The sequence below is a fragment of the Trachemys scripta genome, chromosome 7 (assembly GCF_013100865.1).
Source record: "Trachemys scripta elegans isolate TJP31775 chromosome 7, CAS_Tse_1.0, whole genome shotgun sequence".
Taxonomy (NCBI): domain Eukaryota; kingdom Metazoa; phylum Chordata; order Testudines; family Emydidae; genus Trachemys; species Trachemys scripta.
In genome coordinates this window covers 11044736-11060681 of record NC_048304.1, presented here as the reverse complement: position 1 = coordinate 11060681, position 15946 = coordinate 11044736, and the positions used below count along the sequence as shown (strand labels likewise).

At 41.3% G+C, this 15946-nt stretch overlaps 1 protein-coding gene across 1 annotated transcript in view; it reads right to left on the bottom strand.

Moving 5' to 3' along the window:
- Positions 1-8329: 8329 nt before the first annotated feature.
- GXYLT2 (glucoside xylosyltransferase 2) overlaps positions 8330-15946 on the bottom strand; it is a 29567-nt gene continuing 21950 nt past the window's right edge. Inside the window, exons 6-7 of the mRNA XM_034776544.1 lie at positions 14465-14637; positions 8330-13158 (exon numbers count right to left, since the gene is read on the bottom strand). Coding sequence (XP_034632435.1) covers positions 12976-13158; positions 14465-14637 — 356 coding nt within the window. The 3' untranslated portion in view covers positions 8330-12975. The remainder of the gene's footprint in view (positions 13159-14464; positions 14638-15946) is intronic.

Genomic DNA, 15946 nt, shown 5'->3' with positions numbered 1-15946 from the left:
AACAGGCCCTGCCACTGATTTGTTGTGTGACCTTGGACAAATGAGTTAGCCCATTTGGACATCAGCTTCCTTATCTGTAAAATGGGTATGATATTTCCCCTTCTTTGTGAAGTGCTTTTAGATCCTTGGAGTAGAGATGTCATATGTGGCTATGCTTTGTGTGAGCTCCTCTTGTGTTGCTTTTTGAGTATTTACTGTGTGGTAAGCACACTGCACCTTCTTTTCTATTTTGGAAGGTTTTTGTTTTTTTTTTAGTCACACAATATTACAGTGATGAGACTTTCTTTCGAGTCAAATTGTTTTCTAACCCAGGTTTTGTTTTTCCAGCAAAGCAACTTAGTCCAACGGTAATTACCACATGACTGAGAATTCTTACCCTTCTATTTTCATATGGCACATGTTGCTGATTTCTTCAACATACATGAACCTGGGTGTAAGATCAAGGATTCTAATGGTTGTTTATGGACCCCTTAAGTTTAGGCTAGGGTGACCAGATGTCCCGATTTTATAGGGACAGTCCCAATTTTGGGGTCTTTTTCTTATATAGGCTCCTATTACCCCCCCACTCCCATCCTGATTTTTCACATTTGCTGTTTGGTCATCCTAGTTTAGGCGTAAAGCTGATTCAATACATTTTAAAATAAAGAAAATCAAAAAACCTGACAAAACCATTTCGTTTTCACTTACTCATTAAACGTAACTTTGTTTTTGTGATTTTTTTTTAATATTAGAATTTTAATACAAAAAGGAAAACCAAATACAAAATTTTAATACAAAAAGACTGGAGCTGATTTTACTTTCCTTGGAAACCCAAAATTCCCACTCGTGTGAGAATTTTGAGTGCCTAGAGAATGAAGGATCAGGACCCAGATGTGATAATATTAATCCATCTCTGTACACAAGGAGTGGGATTACACTTTTGTAACTCCAGAGCAGACTTTGGCCTGATAGGAATTCATTATGTCCATATGCCAGAGGGCAGAATTGGGCTCTAACTTCCCCGAGTGAGGCAATGCACAATTAAGACCACATATTTGAGCCTTATTTTGCTGAGATATTGCAGTTTTTTTTATTTGTACAAGCTCACTCACTCCCAGATTGCACGTGCCCATTAATACTAAGGCACTTTAGAGTGAGCTAACAGAAGAGTGACAGCATTATGGCCAGATCATGCTCTACATGGGAGGGAAAAAGGCAGAAAGTCAGTGCAATGAGCTTCTCTGGAATCATCCTGTCAGGGACTAAGGTTTGTCCTGCCTGGGGTGGAAGGTGTGCAGTTCTCCACCAGCAGGAGTAGAAAGTCTGCTTCTTGAGTCCTAGCAGTGAAAGACCTTTTAAAGGTTCTAAGGAATTATACACTGGAGAACTCCCAAGGCATAGCTTGATCATCAATAGGCCTAACTGATTAAAATGATGTAAGGCATGTGCCAAGCAGTTACCTTTGCTTTTAGTAATCAAGCTCAGATTAGGTATCTAGTGATCTTTGACCTGACCTAGAATAATTTAATTCATTAGAGTGTGACAGCACTGTGTGTGGCACTTCAATTCAGTCTGAACTAAAATTGATTAGTACACTGAAAGAATCTGTAACTAACTGATGTAATATCAATTAAGCCAGAAGTATATACCACAGGGATAGGCAAACGAGTTCATAGCAAAATAACAACGGCCATGCTGGGTCAGACCAATGGTCCATCTAGCCCAGTAACCTGTCTTCCAAAAGTGGCCAAATGCCAGGTGCTTCAGAGGGAATGAACAGAACAGGTAATCATCAAGTGATCCATCCCCTGCTTCTGGCAAACAGAGGTTAGGGACACTTCAGAGCAAGATTTTGCATCCCTGCCATTCTGGCTAATAGCCATTGATGACCTATCCTCCATGAACTTATCTAGTTCTTTTTTTAATCCTGTTATAGTCTTGGCCTTCACAACATCCTTTGGCAAAGAGTTCCACATATTGACTGCGCATTCTAAGAAGAAATCCTTCCTTTTGTGTTTTAAACCTGCTGCCTATTAATTTCATTTGGTGACCCCTTGTGTTATGAGGAATAAACAACACTTATTTACTTTATCCACACCAGTCATGATTTTATAGACCTTTATCATATTCCCCCCTTAGTTGTCTTTTTTCCAAGCTGAAAAGTCCCAGTCTTATTAATCTCTCCTCATATGGAAGCCATTCCATACCCCTAATCATTTTTGTTGCCCTTTTCTGTATCTTTTCCAATTCCAATATACCTTTTTTGAGATGCGGCGACCAGATCTGCACTCAGTATTCAAGATGTGAGGACCTTTCCTCTTATCCCATGACAGCTTACTTTGCTTAAGAACCTCTGAGGGGGGACCTTGTCAAAGGCCTTCTGAAAATCTAAATACACTATATTCACTGGCTCACCCTTGTCCACATGCTTGTTGACCCCCTCAAAGAATTCTAGTAGATTGATGAGGCATGATTTCCCATTACAAAAACCATCTTGACTCTTCCCCAACAAATTGTGTTCATCTATGTGTCTGATATTCTGTTCTTTACTATAGTTTCAACCAATTTGCCCAGTACTGAAGTTAGGCTTACTGGCCTGTAATTTCCACGATTGCCTCTGGAGCCTTTTTTAAAAATTAGTGTCACATTAGCTATCCTCCAGTCATCTGGTACAGAAATGGAATTAAATGATAGGTTACATACCACTATCCCAACTTCAAATACCACCCAAATCTTTCAGTGACGTTTGAGAAATAATTATACTTCACTCTATGTAGAGTTTTTTATCTGAGGATCTCAGAGCACTTTGTGTACATTAATCTTCATAACATTCCTGTAAGATAAGTATAATTCCCATTTCACAGATGAGGAAACTGAAGCACCAAGAAATTAAGTAATTTGCCCAAGGACACGCAGAAGTCAATGGCAGAAATTATGGGTAAATACTTCCTACCTACTCCAAGATACGTTTTGGCCCCCACCTTTGAAGGACTGGTTCAAAATCCATAAAATCTGCTACAATCTCATCTTGGGTTCATAAGGTCAGAATGGCCCAATGCACTGTGGGGTGCCATTCACCTGGAGAAGCCTGGAAGACTACTAGGTTTTAAGCCAATAGCCATTCTCAGCTGAAGAGAGAGACTACTAGACCTGCTGTGGCTGCTGGTGGTCATCCACACAGAGACATTTTTACATTAGCCCATCATTAGAATTGAGGTTCCACATTCTCTAATGCACATTATACTAGCAGTCAATAGCAAAGCACATGCCAGAGGAACGGTCTCTCTCCACTCAGCCAGCTGCCACAAGCCTTCTGCCTCTCTATGCCCAAGCCTAGGAAATGGAAAACCTCCTATAGGGAGCTATCATGAACCAGGCCGCCATTCAAGTGAAAATCTAGACTTGTATCATTCCCACTTGAAGACTTTAATGTGTGTAGAAGTAGGGGTCTGGGTTAGCCTGCCCCAGGTCCACTCAGAGGATTTATTAAGGTGCACAAAAATGAGCCGTACGTTTGGAGATGTGTAGCTGGAGAAGGCCCCTGTTTTGCAACAGATCCTAAGATCCACTCCAGCAGGGGATCAGTCAGTCTACTTTGTGTTGCTACCTGCTTTCCCTGCCCCCCCACCCAACCCCCATTTGGAAGTCATGTTCCATAGCCTTCAGCTGGCCAATTGCATGGCACAAAGGAGGATTTATGAACAACTTTACAAAAGCAAAATGATGCAGTCATTTGCCTGGCGGCACAATCCATAGTAAAAGGGACCTTGCTTAGGATACTGTGACATTCATTCCATGAAATATAGAAGCCATACCTTAACATTCATGAGAGTTGTCTGGTTCCCTGTCACCACACTGTGGGACAGACGGAGGTAGCACATCTAGTGCTTAGAGCAGTGGACTAGGAGACATTGAGTCTGTTGTCAGTTCTGTCACAAAGGCCTGATCTACACACACATTTTGTACCAGTGTAACAATTTCAGTTAGGGATGTAATGATTTTTTTACTTATATAGTTACTGGTACAACCTCAAGTGTAGATGCAAGTATACTAGTACAAGGGTGCTTAAACCAGATAGCTTATCCCCTTTCTCATGGGAATAAGCACATTTCTACCTCTACAGCTATGTCTACACTAAGGGGCTCATACCACTTTAACTGTGCTGGTATAGTTAAAGTGGTAAAGTGGAGTGAGGGATAGCTCAGTGGTTTAAACATTAGCCTCCTACACCCAGGGTTGTGTGCTCAATCCTTGAGAAGGCCATTTAGGGATCTGGGGCAAAAATCTGTCAGGGACAGTACTTGGTCCTGCTGTGAAGGCAGGGGACTGGACTCAAATACCTTTCAAGGTCCCTTCCAGCTCTATGAGATAGGTATAGCTCCATATAATAATAATTTGTCTGTATAAACAAGCCCATGTGTGTAATTCAGTATGACCTTGGGTAAGTCACTTAACATTAAATGTGTAAAATGAGGATACCACCACCTCTAGTACCCACTAGATCCTCTGCTGAAAGACATTATGAATTATTATTGTGCAACACAAGGCATTTTTCATAAGTTCTTCAGGTTTATAGAAAAAACCTTTCTGCTCATTCAATGCCAATTTATCATTGCATTAAATGACTAACATGAATATCTCTGAAATTCTTGAATCACTTTATAGTACAGTATGGATTTGCATATATCTCACAATCCTGTCCAGGAGGAACAACTGCTTTCCAGACTGCAAACAACAGCTGATGATGATAATAATAATAAATAATAATAGAGTGTTAGTAAATGAAATACAGTTTAGGGCTGAGTTTTTAGTTGCATGTTCAGGATCACGTTGGTTTCTCTGGCATAGCAGCATCATTTGTAAAACATTTAAATGGTGATTAGAACAGGTATTTTGTTAGGATGTGAAGCTGGGCTGAAAGTGTCATGTTATTATATGCCCTGCCCTTTAAAATTTGTTAGTACCCTCGAAGAAGACATTTTAAAAACAAAATTGATTTTGACAACTGATAACTAGCCAAATATTCAGAAGACATGAATGGGAAAAAAATCTAGTAAATTGTTTCAAGTGCAGAGGAGGAAGAGTTTATCATCTCCCATAGCATTTAGCAAAGTCCTAAATCACATTTTGGTAAGTGTACTCCTGTGTGCAATTGAACTGAGATGGGCCTTAACCCCCATTACTTGCACAGCTAGCAAATACACCCAATTAGGTATGCTCTGTGGAGGTGAGTAGCTAACTGGCTCCCAGACAGAGGGGGCAGAACTAAGCAGACTGAAGGAGCTCACTTGAGGAGAAACTAGTCTCTCTGGCCCAGGGCAAGGTAACAGACAACGGTCATGAGGGCAGTGCAGGCTCCTGCCAGGGAAACTCCGAAATGGGTTTTTACAAGTACAAGGAGGAGACCACTTCAGTAGCCCAAGGGGACAAAAGAATTATCCACATTCATTTAGACTCATCCAGGATACTCTGGAAGGGGTCTGAACTTCTTGACTTGGCCAGAGGACAGAGCCCCAGAAGATCTGGAGTCAGAGGCAGACAGCCAGCAAGAGGCACGCTCCAAGGGTGAGCCACACAGCTAGATATTGCTCAGATGGAATTAAGTTGCTATTTAGGAAATGGAACCAAGCAAGCTGGCATGTGGAAATGCTAATTAGTTGTGGTGGGAGTCCTGGAGTGAGAGAGAAGACCTCCGCTGTGCATTGACCCAAGGAGTAGGTCTGAGCATCAACAATAAGGAGAACATGGAGAATTACTAAAAAATTCAGGCATCCCATTAAGAAAAAAGTTGTTTGGCAAGTGATACCCCAGCATCAACTGTTCCAACTGCATTATGAAAGACAGCATTCTTTTATAATGCTACAGATCTGGCTTTGTTGGTTCAAATGCCCAAGACTAGAGCTGGCTGGAGAATGACAATTCCATTTTGCGGCATTTTCAAGGTTTGGTTTTGTTCCATACTGGAATGAAAACAAACCTTAAGTGTTTTTGTGAAACAGAATTGCATCAAAATGAATCTGTTTTTGGAACGGACAGGTCAAGTTCTCATTTAGTCTTACTCTTTCTGGAGAGCCCACCCTGGACCTCAGAAACCTTCCCCTTCAAAATGTAATCAAAACTGATGCATCTCTGCCAGCAGTTCTCAAACTTCAGTGCACCGCCACCCCCTTCTGACAAAAATTACTACATGACCCCAGGAGGAGGGACTGAAGTCTGAGCCCACGCCAGCCCCAATGCCTCAGGGGGAGGGGGCAAATTCAAAGTCACACCACCCCAGGGGGGAGTGGCAAAGCCAAAGCCTTCAGCCCCAGGTGAGGGGGGTCTGTAACCTGAGCCCCGTCATCCTTGGGCTCAGGCTTTGACTCTGGGCCCCAGCAAGTCTAACACCAGCCCTGGTGACCCCATTAAAATGGGATTGTGACCCACTTTGGAGTCCTGACTCGTAGTTTGAGAACCACTGGTCTCTGCAAAACTTTCAGCTTTGATAAGACCGCATACTTCAGTGAAAAAATGTTTTGTTCTGACTAGCTCTTCCCATGACAAAGCAAAGTGCTGGAGATTGCTAATCAAACTCACACTAGCTTTTCTCCAGTCTTTCCATTCTGTGGAACACATTGTTCCTTCACAATCTTCTAATGGACCCATCCTCTCTCCCAACACCTCCATTCCCTATGGCTTGGTTTATACCTGTGGACAGCTGGAAAGCACTTAGCAATCAAACAGACAATCACTTTATTACATAATTGGCCCAATCCTGCTCTCAGAGTCATTAGGAGTTTTGTCCTTGACTTTAAAAGGACGACTAGGCCCAACGTGCAATACAAATGACCAGTGCCATAGAACAGCATCTGATTACCTTTGTCTCCTTCAAAAAAGGAGACATCATCACCATACAGAAAACTGGTTTGGTTGCAGAAAGATTTGGAATTTTCTGTCCTGCAGAGAAGTATCAGGGAAGCCAATTCAATCCCAGCAGTGACTGTACAAGATTGAGTCCATAAGAAGGCAGATACCATGAGGAAAGACAACACAGGGTAATGCAGAATCAGTAGGGAAAGGAAGAGAAATGATAATCAATGACTGAATCCTGCAAGTACATGTACAACTGAAGACCTCTACTATTTTAGTTAATATGAAACTAAGATGTTGTTTTACAGTGTAATGCACATCTTGGGCCCACGGCCGGCTCCAGGCACCAGCGAAGGAAGCAGGTGTTTGGGACGGCCAATGGAAAGGGGCGGCACGTCCGGGTCTTCGGCGGCGAGTCCCTCAGTCCCTCTCTTCCTCTTTGAGCTGCTGCTGAAGAGGAAGAGAGGGAGTGAAGGGCCCGCCGCCGAAGAATGGAGCAGCACAATTGAGCTGTCGCCAAAGTGCCACTGCGGCTTTTTTTTTTTTTGGTGCTTCACCGCTTGGGGCAGCAAAAAAAAGCTGGAGCCGGCCCTGCTTGGGCCAAATTCTTCTGTCATAACACTAAGTCAAGTGAGAAAGGACAAGGGTCTCTTGTTATTATGAAGGAAATACACATATTTTGTCCCTTTCAGAAGCCATATTCAATTATCTTGCTGGAATAGACCCAATTTTCTTTGTTAAATTCAATGAGCATTAGCAGAGGACAAATTTCCCTTTAGGCCAAATCCCTGCACATGCCAATTATCTTGAACAGATAAGACCTTTAAAGACACACAGTATAACAAAGAATTTACAAGGCAGAAATGTATTAAAAAGAAAGCTCATTGAGGCTGGATGTCAATTTTATACAAGCTAGCTCCCCAGGAAAGGATATGATTGAAATAAACCGGGGGGGGGGGGAGACATAATAAAGATTAAGTGCCCAATGTGCCCTCAGTTACGCACATACAATCCCCTGAGGTCAACGGGCCAAATTCGTTGTTGGTGAAAGAGGGTGCAACTCTGCAGGTGTATTTGGTCCAATGGGACTACATAGATGTACTAGGAGGGCAGTTTGACCTGGAACATTTAGGGTTTAGTCTTCATTTCTAAATTTAAAATATCCACAAAATGTAATTTGAAAAACCAACAAAATCTTGTTTTAGTCTTAAAGCATGGTATGGAAGAATAAGGTTTTGTACTTCAAACTATAACTTTATTGTTAAAAATAAAGTAACAGAAAATGATCATTTATTGTAAATATGCAACATATTAAGAACAGCCTCATACAGAACTGCATAACTACACTAATACCCAGCTATTGTCAAACCTCCAGTGTGTTGTGCATATAGGTGGTCAGGGCAAAATATGGTCCTTAAAGTAACGAGACCTATTACTGTGATCCTTTTAATTTGTTCTGATTTAAAAAAAAACAAACAAAAAAAACCATGAAAATGTGGAGTTTGCTTAAAAGTTCATTTATTTATACTGTAAGCCAAAGAATCTTAAACATAGAAATGCACCGCGATGCCTCCTTGGGAGCAATAAACAATTGGTGCACTTGTCAGATAAAATATACAAGCATTTAAATGATACAGAAATCGATCATAATTCTTTACACACACACTCATATGTACATGCGCGCACATACACACATCAAAAAATAGTTTCCAGTTTCCTCCTGTGAAGAACAGAAATTACAGCAAAGCTATGTAGCTCACTTTGCCAGGTGCAGCCAAACAGCCAAAAAAGCCCTCACATTATAAAATGATGCAAACAGATGCCTCCCTCACTGGCAGTTCCTCCCTGTATAATGTGTATTTTTATTCTGACACTTCCTTAAAAGGGTTAGGGCTGAAAGGAGGTGCTCAGCACTGCTCTGTATCAGGCCCTTTTTTGTAATAACTTTAGCAAGTTCAAGTATAGCACAGCAAATTTAAAACCCGGAAACGTGCATTATAGCCCTGATCAGGCCAAGACTTGGGCACATGCTTCATTTTATACACTGCAAGTAGTTCTACTGACTGCAACGGGGCGACTCACAGTGTGAAAAGCTTAAGCCTTTGCAGGATCACAGCCTGTGTTCAAATAACTCGGGCACAGTTATTTAGGCTGTACCGTACCACACTGTTCTGAATGCAGCGAATGAATTTTTCTTTGTGAAATCTGGGTTACCACCTCTCTGAATGTGCCAAAGAATGAATTTGTATTAATCTACAGATAACTATTTTGGTGTTCCCTCTTTTAGTGCTAATACGTTATGGTGTCATTGCTTGGTGTGGTACATGAAAAATGGTATTCTGTTTTGTTGGGGGTTTTTTCGTTACCAATACAATAATAGTATATAAGGGGAGGGAAAAATATATAAATCCTACATAAGTATTTACATAGTTCCATTATTAAAATAAATGAGGCTAATTTACAAGTAATTAGCAATGAGTATGAAGTGTGATTAAAAGTAAGCTTAATATTAAAACCAACTGCTGTTGAAATGAAGACAAATGTTTTTTGGAAGCAGTAGTAAAATATAAATTAATAATTCTAGTCAGAATGAGAAAAAAAATGATGTAACTTTTTAAAAAAGGCTTTGGAGTGTTCAAATTATAGCTCAATTCATTTTTTCAGAAAAACAATACCAAAAAAAAGTTATTTTCCTGCATAATCGCCTTCTCATTACACTGAAAGCTATTTTCACGTTAAAATGTATACTTCATATACCTTAGACAACTGTTAACATAATATTGTTCTTTATAAAAATATAGCACCACCTGTAAACACTGTTTTAATCTCCAATAACTTTATAAGTAATAATGCCTTTATTTTGTAATTAACTATAGTATCTTATTTGATTCCTTCATCACAAATATGTTCCCATGGTTCCAAGTTCTACTGAATCATAATGGACATAATCATAACCTACTAAGCGTCTGTGAGTTAGCAACTCTATTGCTGTATATGAGAGGCATTGTTCTAAAATGCAAAGTTCCAAGTTCTGGTCAAGACGACTTTTGCTCTACAAACATCTGTGGCTTGTAGATACCACAGAGATGAGCAATTTAGAAATGCTCAGAGGATGTCTAATCTAACCAAACAGGACCTACAGACAGTCTGCTTTATCCTGCTTTAGGAAATCAAACTATTTTTTAAGTATGCGCTATTGCCAACCCCAAAATGTTTAAAAATCATGAATCAAGCTCCAGACAGCAAGAGAGTATTTTAAATATCGTGAAGCTTTTAAAATAATACACTTTGGGTTCTTTTTATTTGTTTACTAGCTTTTGAGTAGTTCAGGTACACTCGGGTCACATTTTCAAGCTCTTCTCCATAACCACAAGAGCCAAAAAAACTTACATTTCTTTTTAAATGAAAACTGAAATTCTGAAGAAATCATCTGACTCCAGGAGTTGGGGCTTGAAGAAAAATGCTAAATATTTCAAGCCTGCACTATATAGGTTTAAATGCCTTTTTGGTCCCCCATTAAGAGGGATAGCTGAAAGACTGTTCAGAATGACTGCTTCTGTCCATTGCTAGTTAAGGTACTTTGATCTCTTACATAGTAAGAGCATAAGATAATGTGAGGATGAGAGCCAGAAATGTGAAAATTGTGAGGGGGAAGGGAAGTGTGTGGGGGAGGGTAGGGGGCTTGAGGGTCCTATTAGGCCTTGTGTCAGAGAACTGTTCTTTTGTCTGTTGTGTCTCTTCTGAAGACTACTCCAGCCCGGGGGTGAAATCACGGACTTTAGTGGGGCCAGGATTTCAAGTCTGGTATTCTGGGCTCTTCCATTTCACTCTACTCAGAGGCTTCCCTAGTGCTGCTGTCTGTCATGCCATGCCATTCATTCAGTGTGCCTACAGATGTGTCTCATATGTTTTCACACCCCATGCATTTGTAAAAGGTTTCCACAGGCACTTACCACTGTGAACAACCTGCCTGTTTGGCAGCCTTAGCTGCCAACAAACCTCATGTCTTCCCTCTCCCTCACTAGCCAGGTATTGCATTTGGGCACATTAGTGTCAACTCTTCTGATTAGGCAGAGAGAGACGCTAGCCTGCTGTTACTGGAGAAGAGGGACACACGTAGGCCACCCATTTAAGAGGATTTTCGGTTGGCACGTGTTCCCTCGCAAAACTGCATGAATCAGTCATGAATGGTGAGGGCAGCAATGCCAACACTGCAGACAGTCTTGAACTTCTAGACTCTAATTAAAGTGACATGTCCCTAGCACTCACCAGCCATGCCAGGTAAGTATGTATGCCTGGAAAACTATTGGTATTACATGCATATTATAATGCAGTCTAGTGCAACTTTTTCATTACAGAATAGTTCCCCCTCGACACCTTGCATACTAGACATAAAAGACTGTTCCAAGTGATGGCTGATTTTTCTGCTGAACAGATAAAGTAAGGTAAGGCTGTCTATTCAGTTGCCTTCCACATGCTGAACAATATAACCTTCCTGCTGTATACATCCCCTCAAGATTTTCACTTACAAAGTGTCTTTTATGGGTCTGTCATTGCACCATGAATCCTTAAAGTTTCAGGTTTCCTACAGCTTCTGCTAAGCACCTTTTAACTACTGCAAGTTTTAATGAGCTGTGTAACACTGTCTGTAACCTTCAATCTAACTACTTACAACATGAACATTCTTTTGAAATAGAACCTAAATTAAATATTTTAAATAAAAAACAAACATCAAAGCCATCTTGTATCCCATTTCACTTTGAGGCCATTAGTTAAAATCCTGGCACAGATGCTGAACTTCAAGGGATGAAAGTGCCAAGCAGAGATGTGGATTTTTTTTTTTTTTTTTTTTGTCCAAGAACAAGTGGATTTTTGGCATATTGGAAAAAGCAGTCAGAGGCAGCAATCTCAGTCTCCCAGTAACGCTGTGCTGGAAGAAAGGTTCTCAGCGGTACAGAATTATTCCCAAGCAGTAAGTAGTAATTAAAGAAGGTTAATGAGAAAAACAGTTCAATAGTACCTGTTTTCCTACAGTTCATTCACAGTGTTCTTGGCCTGTTTTTAACATAATTAAAACCACAAAATAGCAAGAAAGGTAATGTATTTAAAACGGGAAGAAAAAAAAACCAAGGCCATGTTCCCACAGAGAGGGGAATTTAAAACAGACACTTGAAATCTAGGTACTTTCAGCAAGTGAGTTAACACTAGTTTCAAGTACTGTACTTATCTCTACATCCTTCTCCCAATATTTGTGCATATGTTCTTCTCAGTGGCTTTAATGGGCCTCCCTCCTGTTGCTGTGTGAAAGGCCCAAACAAAACAGGGAAAGTAGGCCAGGGAACAATGATACTCACTAGACGCAAAGTGCTGTCAAATGCACAAAGTAAACAAACAGACCCTCCCCCCTGCCCACACACCTTTCAGTGATTTTTAAGCAGATGGTTTCCCTTTAATACAGTCATGTTTAACTAAGGTTGTCATGATGGTTTGCGCATCTATTTTTAAGTCAGTGAGGGTGTCAATTTAAATCTAGACCCAAATTTAAATCTTGTGGGATGAATTTTTTTTTTTTTTAAATAAAACAGATGTTTCCACAACTGAAAAACACGTCCAATGAAAATAGTTGTTTTTAAACACATACACATTCCCCTGAAGTGTTTAAACTTAAACATGACAGAACTAAAAACATGAAACTCATTCTAGCGACAGTCAAACCATTGATTCTCCTTGTTCAAGGGGAGAGAAATGCAGGAAGTGAACAAGGAGTACAAGTAGTGGCAGTTTGAATGGATTTTTAAAATTCCATATTAATCATTTAAGGAGTTATTAATGAAACAGGAAATTCATGAATTCCAAGGCCAGAAGGGACAACTGTGATAATCTTGTCAGACCTCCTGTATCACACAGGCCATAGAACTTTTCCAAAATAATTCCTAGAGCAGATCTTTCAGAAAAACACCCAATCTTGATTTAAAAGTGGTCAGTAATGGAGAATCCACCATGATCCTTGGTGAATTGTTTCAATTTAGACAATTTTTTTTTATAACATGAATTTTAAACTGACAGTGCCCCTGCCTCAATTTAATTAATCTGCCTCAAATGATTTGGATACAAGGATGAAAATTACCACATACGGTATAGCTATGTTTAGTATCTGTAGTTGGCTCCCACATGAACAATGACACGATTTTCATAAACCTTCTTCATCGTTTTCTCAATCTGCTTCAGAAAAACTTGTGGAATTCGCCCACATAAAGTGTGTACAGTATCCAGAAACTTAGACTGAAGAGGGTAGTACAAGGACTGGAAGAGATTGTCTTCAAAGGGAAACTGAAGAGGGAGGAGAGCAGAGAAGAAAACTGATTATTTTCAGTAGCTATAAATGACAATTGAAAAGTTTACCACCACTTTTAGTTGGGAGATATTCAGAGGGAGCTAAAAATGTCCTCAGGGCCGCCATTCAACCCATAAATAGGAGCAGGAATAGGCCATATACAAATGGGCACTGGCTTGCTCCTGAGTCGCCACTGACTTCCGATGTATTGAAACCACTTGTCAAATCCATTTGAGACTACTGACTTTCAGAAAGCTCTGCCCAGCCATGTTGTCTAGCACAGCCAGCTTCACCGAAACTGCATTTTTAAAGTCCAGGCTAGGGGGTAAGTGTAATACAGCTGGGGCCAAGCATGCTCTTGGAGTTTACGCTTATGCTCATTGATGGAGATCATCTTCCACAGTGATGTCTGAGGCAGCTCTATACCAATCCTTGAGGTACTACACAGCACTATGTATAAACAGCTCCTTTTCTCAGTAGTGGAAGGATAGGCTGTTGTAAAGATCCCCAACTGGGGTCAGCAGCTGAGACTGAACCAGGGACTTCAACCCTGAAAGCATAAGCCTATGCCACTTGAGCTTGAGTAACTTCATTAACTGGCTGCAGTAGCAGGCTGTTATCCTGTATGCGGACCTGTCGCTACATGAGACCATGACACATGTAGGCAGCCTACTAAGTAGCACAAAGGTAGAGTAACTGGAAAGGTTTTGCTGGGCTTATGCTACTTATACACAGGTTCTATTAACAAATAAAGGGAGAGAACTAAATCCAGTGTCTTAAGAAGAAACGAAAGGAACCCCTGAAACACTTACCAAAAATACCCAGCAGAGTCTGAAAGTTAGAATTCCATCCCACAAAATGGAAATATGGGACCGATTCTATAAGGTGCTGAGCGCCCTGCACTCCCCAGGGAGGTGAAGACTATTTGAGGGTGCTCAGCCCCTGCCAGGATCAGGCTCCATATAACAGTTATGGAGTCACAGTTATAACGTCATAGTGAAGGATGTAAGATCCAGCTCATTCAAATCCATTTCCATTAATACACTTCAGAAGCAGTTTACCAGGCCTTAGGGTTTGAAGTTTGTTTTAACATTGAGGAGGATGGTTTCAACCATCCCTCGTACACACACACTGTGAGGTGGAAGTCCAACACAGAGTGTTTTGTGAACACTGCGGATACACACAGTACCCTTTTTCCTCAGACTTGAGCAATTCAGGCCATTGAGCGCTCTGCTGTAAGATCTTGCACTGCTTTGTATCAAATTAAAAAAAAAAAAAAATACCAAAGAGGAGAACACTTACATCACGTATCACTTCATATAGTGCCTTAAAAGTAGGCTGCTTGTCATCATGGTAGACGCCTCTATTACCATGGAGAACAGATATGCCTTCCTCTTCTGCACCTTTACAGTTACTCCCATACATACAGTGATCGGGCCGGTAATTCCACTGACAGGGAAACACATAGAGACACTCTGGCAACATCAATGAGAGAGAGAGAGAGAGAGAGAGATTGAACTAAACAATTACCACAAGTTAATCACATTGCTAGGAAAGTGGTGGGGTTGTCAGAGATTTTCGGTCATTTTGTTGATAGTGACTCAGGCTAATAGCCTAGAATTCTAACTGGGTTTTCTTCAGGAGATGATTGTGAGAGTCCACTGTTGGGCTGGGGATTGTTACAATAGGAGACTTGGCCCATAGAAGAACTGGGAGAAGAGAGAAACTGAAGAGAGAGAAAAAACAACAACAACATGCTTTTCAGGCTACTAGTGACAGAACAAGGCCTAGATCCTAAGCAATGTGTAGCTCCTTCGTCCAGCATCCTCTCTAGTTGTGGAATGAGAGGCCATGGAATGAGAGGGAGGCAGCGCAAGACACCATCAACTGCATCCCACTTGAAGACAGACCTGTAGTGGTTGGCTGAATTTTGACTCCTATTGGAGCCAGTGGGACAAAGCTTTTCAACTATTTCCATGCTTACCACTGAAACTCTCATCTAGGCGGTTGACACGCCAAGCCAGAGGATGGCAATTTGTTGTACAACGGATTCCCAGAGCATGCAATGAGATAATTTATCCACAAATGCTGCCATGGGAATCTGTGTGGTCCCTAACATACAAAGCCACCCTACACGCACTGACACCCATTTCTAAGCCCTTCTGTCTGTTACGTATACAGTTCCGGATTAATTCCAAAAGCAAACTAATTACTCGCAAAGTGCCTTATGAACGGGCTCCTCCTGCTATACCTCTTCTCTTAATTTACTCTGTACATTTCCAGCATCCGCAGCACATTACAATAAATCATGACAAGTCCTGTGGGTCATCTCCCAGTCAGGGAGTAGAGCTGTACTGGACCCGTCTCCATGATGGCAGAATCACAGCTGTGCCATAAGCACCGAAAACTGAATACTTCATGTGGCCTTTCCTGGGGCTCCACTCATCGTGCCCAGTAAAGCTGTGACTGGTCCCTGGGTGGGCTTCTAAGGGGGGAGAGGGAAAAGCAGGAGCGTTTTTCCCTTTGACCCCCGCCAATGCAGGAGGTGGCTGTAAGGGCCCTTTTCCGAGCTTGTTCTGTTCAGCCTGACATTCCTCATGCTTCGCTCCAGCCAAACGCTCAGTGCTAGAATCAGTGGAAGGGGAAGCTGCAAGGGCCTGATCCAAATCCCATTAATGTCAATGGGAGCCTTTCCATTGGCTCCAATGAGCTGTAGATGGAGGCCTCTATCAGCAGGATGCCAGTACTCAGCGTTTGCACAAGCACAACTCCTGCCCAGGCCCT